This window comes from Cyprinodon variegatus, unplaced genomic scaffold (genome assembly GCF_000732505.1).
Source record: "Cyprinodon variegatus isolate N-32 unplaced genomic scaffold, C_variegatus-1.0 Scaffold956, whole genome shotgun sequence".
Taxonomy (NCBI): Eukaryota; Metazoa; Chordata; class Actinopteri; order Cyprinodontiformes; family Cyprinodontidae; genus Cyprinodon; species Cyprinodon variegatus.
In genome coordinates this window covers 130,200-137,700 of record NW_015151409.1, presented here as the reverse complement: position 1 = coordinate 137,700, position 7,501 = coordinate 130,200, and the positions used below count along the sequence as shown (strand labels likewise).

The 7,501-nt window shown below is 38.9% G+C and overlaps 1 protein-coding gene across 1 annotated transcript; it reads right to left on the bottom strand.

Moving 5' to 3' along the window:
• Nucleotides 1–4,786: 4,786 nt before the first annotated feature.
• LOC107100293 (thyroxine 5-deiodinase-like) lies at nucleotides 4,787–6,500 on the bottom strand. Its single transcript, XM_015398727.1, has one exon. It carries the CDS (start codon nucleotides 6,128–6,130, stop codon nucleotides 5,324–5,326), a length of 807 nt encoding a protein of 268 aa, XP_015254213.1. The 5' UTR covers nucleotides 6,131–6,500; the 3' UTR covers nucleotides 4,787–5,323.
• Nucleotides 6,501–7,501: the final 1,001 nt, after the last annotated feature.

Genomic DNA, 7,501 nt, shown 5'->3' with positions numbered 1-7,501 from the left:
GGAAATCAGTAATTGTTTGCAGGATAAAAGACAAGGCACCACCAGTGTTTTCCATGATTGACCAGGCAGCTAAACAAAGAAAAGTCGACTACAGTAAATGAAATACTGCAATAAAAACAGTATAATATCTTTTGAATAACAAAACTACCACATTTAATGGGTCATTATTTAAAATCTACCAATTTAACAGTTATTAATAACTGTTTGCTATCAATACATAAAAAAAAGAAATACATTAATATTTTTAGGTTTCCCCACACAATTATACTAGCCCTTCACTATATTCTGCATTCTGAGTCATGGATTTTGCATGAATTTTACATTTTGAATTAAATTTAAGATTTTAATTAACTTTTCAATTGTATCCTAACTTATTGATATGCACCTATATTTACAGCTGTCTTTGTGCTATCAAATAAGCCAGGATGCAGTTTTTGCCTTAAAAAAGGGCATTAAGCCCTGGTTATTATGTGCCCAACAATAATGTTGCACTTCAATGATAGAAAAATGTATTGGGGAAAAAATGTAGTTCATTCTATGAGCTTTAAAAATTGGAGTTAGCATTTTCTGCTTCAGCTTTCTTTTTTAATGAATGCAAACCCTGGGACTAACCATGAGATGTTCTATGAATATTTAATATGAATCTATATAAATCACAGGAGGAAAAAAAATCTAATTTCACGTTATTTTTTGCAAAAGCTTTGCTAGTTAACTTATCAGCTTATATTTTAGACATTCAGATAGTCATGCCAGGCTAACTGTAACACTGGTTCCAATTAAAACATATTTCTAGAGACTTCTACAAACAGCCCCGAAAGAATCAGGTGATTTATTTTAGTTAGATTTTTATTTAGAGCAACAACCAAGGCAACATTTAGTATTTTATCATAGTGATCATTTCAGAAAAAAATAATCTCCACATTTTTCAAACTTTTATAGGAATACTGTAGGAGTAATAAGTGAATTCATTACCTCCCCAAAGCCCTCAGGGAGTTTATAAATGAGTCCTAAAAATAATAAGGATTTCCAGTTTGTGGTAAAAAGCTGATGGTCTTTATAAGCCAAATGCCCCCATAAACAACACCTATGTTGATTTACAGAATAAACAAATTACATTTTGTTGCTCTCATGAGTTTTTGATTTAATGTCCCGAGGGACAACAGCCCTGAATACATTTGATAGAAATAAGTTAGGTGTTCAATAACAACTTAGAATTTTATGATTGCATTTGACCAATCAAAACAGGGAAACATCCAAAACATTATTGTTTAACCAAATCAATTTGATTTTTTTTTCTTTTCGCAAATTTGGATATTTTTGACATTGGCAAATGTAAAGTTTTTTCACCTTGACTAACATTGACCAGTTTTTAATACTCTAGTGCTTAGCAAAGGTGTCCACCTTCCTTAAAGCTTTCTTTGTTTGAATTTAAAACCACATACTTCACAGCATTTTGTTTTGATTACTTTTTGTATGAGACAAATCCCCCCCCACAAAAATTTAAAATTATGAAATTGAAGGTAATCAACAAAAAGTGAGAAGATTCAGTTTGATTAATGCCTTGACATTGAATCTTTATCATTCTCTCATTTTAATCTGTGTGGCAGGGTGTGTTTAAGGGTGTGTTTAATGGTGTGTTTAAATGTAGTAATCCCCTCCCAGTCTCAGATCTTCCATACACTTTTGACAGGTTTTGTTCTTGTATAATAACACATTTTTTATTTTTTTTACAGTTTACTTTAATTTAAGCAAGTGAGATGATCTGATTTAAGACTCTCACTATCCTGTCCTCTCTGAGAGGACAGGATAGTGAGTATTAAACATATTAGCCTCCATCTTGTGAAAATCGGGGCAGAAAGGCCTCAATCAGGTAGATGATCAGGTCATTCTGTCAGACATCCGTCGTTCCTTTGTGGAAAGAGGAGACTCTTCCAAACAGACCGCATCTTTGCAACAATCAGCCCTGTATAGTTGAGTGGCCAGATCGAAGCCACTCCTTGATAAACAGTACATGGGAGCGCATCAAGATTTTGCTAAAAGTATCAGAAAGATTAGACCACGAAAAACTAAATTATTTGCTATGATGAGACAAAGACTGATAAATACCTGGCATCCTGTTTGGAAAAAAACAGACACTGCTCATCACCAAGACAATAAAATCCCTGGAGTGAAGAAAGTAGGGGCAGCATCATGCTATGGGCAGGTTCTTCAGCAGCAGGGGCTGGAAGACTAATGCAGCAATGGACAGACACACTGTCTAAAGCTCATTGGACCTTACACTGAGGCGAAGGTTTGTTTTTTTCATATTTCTCTGATCCAACTTGATGGAGCTTAAGACTAAATGGAAGGAATATTACGACAAATTGCTTAAAGAGGTTTTCTAAACTTGAGGCATCATATTTAATTTCTACCATCAAAGCATTAGGCAAAGGCTCTGAATACTTATATACATTTCACTTCTTTGTTTTCTTTTTGTAAAATTACTATAACAGGTGTCGTGAATACTTTCTGGATGCATTCCATGATTGATCCATTAAACAAAAATCCTAACAGAATACAAGAAGGTTTAAAAATATGAAAAAACTTAAAAGGTATAAATATTTGTGCAGCTGTATTTCATGCTCCTGTTTATTTCAGCAGAATTTCTAAATACCTCCTCCACTGCTGCTCTCTGATGTTTGTCACTCAGTAGCAGAACAGAACAGCAGTGTTAGTTTATCGGCTGCTTGGCCAGATAAAGCTAATCTAATCTTCGGTGCACAAAGTGCTCCAGAATCATGTGCCAGTCTGTCTGATTGTTTATTTTATTAACGACTGGAGCTGTGATAATATATTCACTGTAGGTAAACAAGAAAGCAGGATTGAAAGCCCCTGACCTCTTTAGATTACCTATCAGCAAAAAAAGCGGCTTGATGGCTGATACTGACAGTCTGTTTTCCTCCTCTGAGTTCTCAGTCTGTCTTTGTCATATTTGGTCACACAATGCTAATTGACTTATTTTCTATCATTAGATTTTCCCAACCTGAGCTCTAACCTGGCTCAAGGTTGGCAGTTTAAACACAGTCTGATTCCCCCCCTCATTTAGTCAGGAAACAATCCCTCCAAGGGGGCATATCCAGCCATGCTTTTAGCTCAGCCCAATTCGCTGCTTGCCACGTTGATCCTTCAGGACCTACACACAACCGACAACTGGGCAAATTATACCCACACAGTAGCAAGTCTGACCACATGGGATCAACAGCATTCACATTGCTCTGTAATCCAAATTGCATTTGTCGATGTGTGTTTGTACACAGCTGAAAATGAGCTAACAGGAGCAAAAAGGCGAGTGAAGATGGACAGATTACAGACATGACCTAAACAGCCTTTGCTATTTTTGCCCTAAACAAGAAAAGCTTTGTTCAAATAAACATGCACTTTCAATTAAATGATATGAAGATATGGGGCTTGTCAGCTGTATCCTTTTTCATCAAGCATTAATAGTGGCTTGATGGATCATTTGGACATTTGAAGCGTTAAATAATAAATATTCAAATTTCCATCATCACTTTCTGCTTATGAGTTAACCAAATTCTTCTTTTCCTTTAATTTTTTTCTTAAATCTGAAAAGTTTTATTTAATTATGTTCAAACTGATGTAACTTACATTACTGGTTCCAAAGCTAAGGTGGGAGAATCTGTTAACAGTGAAGAAGAGTAAAAAGAACGATGGGTATAAGCCATGTATGGTATAAAACAATAATGTGGAGGCAGGTGCATTGGTAAGAGGTGAAACATTAAATGTACATGGATAGATGCACTGCCTGAAAAGTCGGTTATAGATGACTAAGCTTAATACTGGAGGAAATAAAAGCTGAATAAATGCTTTTTTTCTTCCTTTTTACTGCTGAAGCATCCCACAGCATTTTACTGCCTACACCGTACCCTACTCTGACAACATGGGTGGGTTAATGCTTGACCATGCATGGTATGTTTTAGTTTTTTTTTTCTTATATTTGTAAAGGAAAGAAAAAGGTGTTGGTAAATTATTGTTTATCAGAAACATAAATATTGCCTCACCTCTTTGCTTTATTAGCAAAACGAAGGTATTTAATTTCCCACATTTTTGACGGTAGATTTTTAATTTCGGTCTCTTGCTTTCGATAAAAATTTTTTTTTAGCAACAAGAATAAAATAGTGGTAATTCTCCATCCCCACTGCATTATACTGCCTATACCGTACCCTACTCTGACAACATGTTCAGGTTAATACTTGGCCATGCATGGTATGTTTTTTTCTATTTGTCTTATTTTTGTAAAGTAAAGAAAAAGGTGTTGATAAATTATTATCAGAAACAAAAATGGTCTCATCTCCTTGCTTTATTAGCAAAACGAAGGTATTTAGTTTCCCACATTTTTTAAGGGTAGATTTTTAATTTTGGTCTCTTGCTTTAGATAAAAAAACAATGTTTAGCAACAAGAATAAAATAGTGGTAATTCTCTTAATAATTGAATAGGGCAACAGTGTTTGGATTAATCGATATCTGTTCTGCAGGTACCAATTTAAAAAAGAAAATTATATATATAAAAAAGATCACTTGAATTTAAACTTAATATGAATATAAGGCCTGGTATTAATGAGATCTTATATACTGCATTAAAAGGTCTAAAATCATCCCAAACTTTCCAGAATTAGGACACCCTTTGTTTAGATTACATCCTTACATATTTTGTTGTAGTTAAGGTAAAGACTGACCATTATTTCAAAAGCAAGACATTTACAAAATAATAAATATAAAAAATCCTTTAATGTATTTCCCCCCCTCCATCTGATCTGAATTTTATTAAAAAACAAGACATATTTGTTCAGTTACATCGTTTTTAACGTCACATTTGGCAGTGAACCACATAGGGAGAGATCATCCAGCTAATATTGCTCTGCTTCTAGTGTCAGAAACATCAGTGTCGGTTTTCTGGATGCGCCTTTTAAAAACCGAACTTCACACAGACGCCAGAGTGAGATATTAAGCTGAACGCGCGCTCCTTTACGCACACACACACCCACACACACACACACAGTAGAAAAATAGAGCGCTCATTAATTGAACCCAGTTTCAATAGATTCAAACACTTCCCCCCCATACAATAAAAATAGAGGAATCAATTAAAAGTCATGACAACACAGTTTTAGCAGCCTACAATCTATAGGCTAAAGGCTGAACCTCTATCTGACAGTCCTGCAGGAGAAACAACAAATATAATATAATGTGCCATGAGTGATCGTTGGATAGCAGCATCTGGATATTTTGCACTGTGGGTTGGACACTAAAGCAGAGGACAGAGCAGCTACACACACAGAACCGCAGACTGGGGGTCCACCACCTCCTTCCTGTATTGCTCCAGCCAGTTTTTCAGTTCTGAGATCCGGTAGCCCTCCGGACCCCTCCCTCCCTGATACACCACCATCTCATCCATCACGATGTAAAGTCTCTCAAAGTAGGCTCCATACGCGGCGTTAGACGAGTTGTCCATGTTGTCCACCACCACGTTGCTCTCTGGCACCTCGGTGAGCATCAGCTGCGCGGCTCTCAGCCTGTCCTCCAGGCAGCGGTGCTTGGGGATCTGGTAAGGCGCGTCGGAGCTCACCCAGCCGTCTGACGGGTGCGCCTCCTCGATGTATACTACCAAGAAGTCCGCGATGTCCGTATACTGCCTGACGACGCGCTGGAACGCCGCCAGGCGCGTCATGAACGGCGGTCAGGAGCAGCTGCCAAAGTTGAGGACCAGCGGTCTCTTCCCTTTCGTGCAGTCCAGGATCCGGACCTGCCGCCGCTCCTGGACCAGCACCACCTCGGTGTTGGGCGCAGCCTCTCCGAGGTGCGCCGATTTGAGAAAGTCCAGCTTCTGGCCGTGCCACACGGCCCTGAGGGACTCCCAGGTGAACATCTTGTTGGAGTCGGAGACGCACACCGGCGGGTCATCCGGGCTGTCCAGGCGCTCGCCCATTTTCAGCAGCACTTTTCTTCTGATGCACAAGAAATCCAGGAGCCAGAGCATGACGGCGGCCAGGAGGAACCGGGGCAGCAGCATCAGGCACAGGGCTGCGTGCTTCAGCGCCCTCGCCATCTGGACACCGCCGGAGTCGTCCATCATCTCTTCCCAGAGGACGACACTCAGATAACTGAGATTTAGTCACCTTTAGCCATTGGAGAATACTATCTGACGCAGGAAAGGACCTCTTTTTATAGGTACAGCAGCATTTGAATAATAGAAGGAAAAAACACGCCTCCGGTACCCGCACCGCCCACTCACATGGAGGGGATTACCTCCCGTCAACTCTGGGCTTCAGAGACACTTAGTTGCGGTGGGAGGGAGCGTGCGCAACCTGGATGGCTGTCACTCCAGATGTCAGTTAAACATGACGCTCCACATAAGCATGTGCAACCTGTATGGGTTCCCATACTATCTGTCATTTCCTTGGAATGGAATAAACCTTTCGGTTCCCACACTGCAGGTCCTGGAAGTCGGCAAATATTTCTCTCCTCTTCATTCTGCCTGAAAACTAAAACCGTTTTGTCACGATTCACGCCAGCAGCCACCAGACGGCGCCGCGGTAACACAGACAGGGGCCCCCGATTTAGGAGCCCTGGTTACACCTTATGGACAGGGCCGTAACCAGGGTTTTTGAAATACCGAAGTTAAAAAAAAGCAAAAAAAAAAAAAACATCCTAATATGGTGACTTTTTAAAAATATATTGTGGAAATGTAAATAAAGAGAGTTCAATCACAAGCCATCAAGGAGGTGAATATAAACATGTTTATTATAACTTTTCAAAAACTCACAAAATTTAGAGTATTTTAGTGAGTGTGTGTGTACACCTGTCTAGCCCTCATAGTGAGAACCATTTTTCCAAGTTCACCATCAAATTGAGGACCAGTTGTTGCAAAGTGAGGACATTTTCCTGGTGCTCACATGCTTTTTTGCTAATGGTTAGGGCTAAGGTGTCAATTGGTTAGGGTTAGGGTGAGGTATGCATTGGTAATGTTTAGGTATAAGGTTAATTTTAGGGTTAGGACATAGAAAGGGTTGAAAATGACTGAAAATCAATGGAAGTCAATGGGAGGAGTCAACGGTCCTCACTACAATGGCAGAACGAGTGTATGTTTACACACACAGGCTGTTTGATTATATTATTTTGCCCTGTATGCTTCAATTGCTTTGAAATAGCTTTAGCAGAAATCTGTATTCTACATAATGCACCATGGGCAAGAAATAACCTCAAGAACAATGTTGTTAGTTGTATACGAGCTGTTTGATTATATTATTTTGCTCCGTTTTAAAATAGCCGAAGCAGAAATCTTTATTCTTCGTAATGCACCATGAGCAACACAACTAACTAACCTAAAAACAAAGTTGTAGACGGGCTGTTTGATTAGGTCTAGGCTACATTATTTTTCCCCGAGCGACACAACTAGGCTACCTCAAGAAAAATATAGTACTATTTCATTCTATTATTTTGCCCC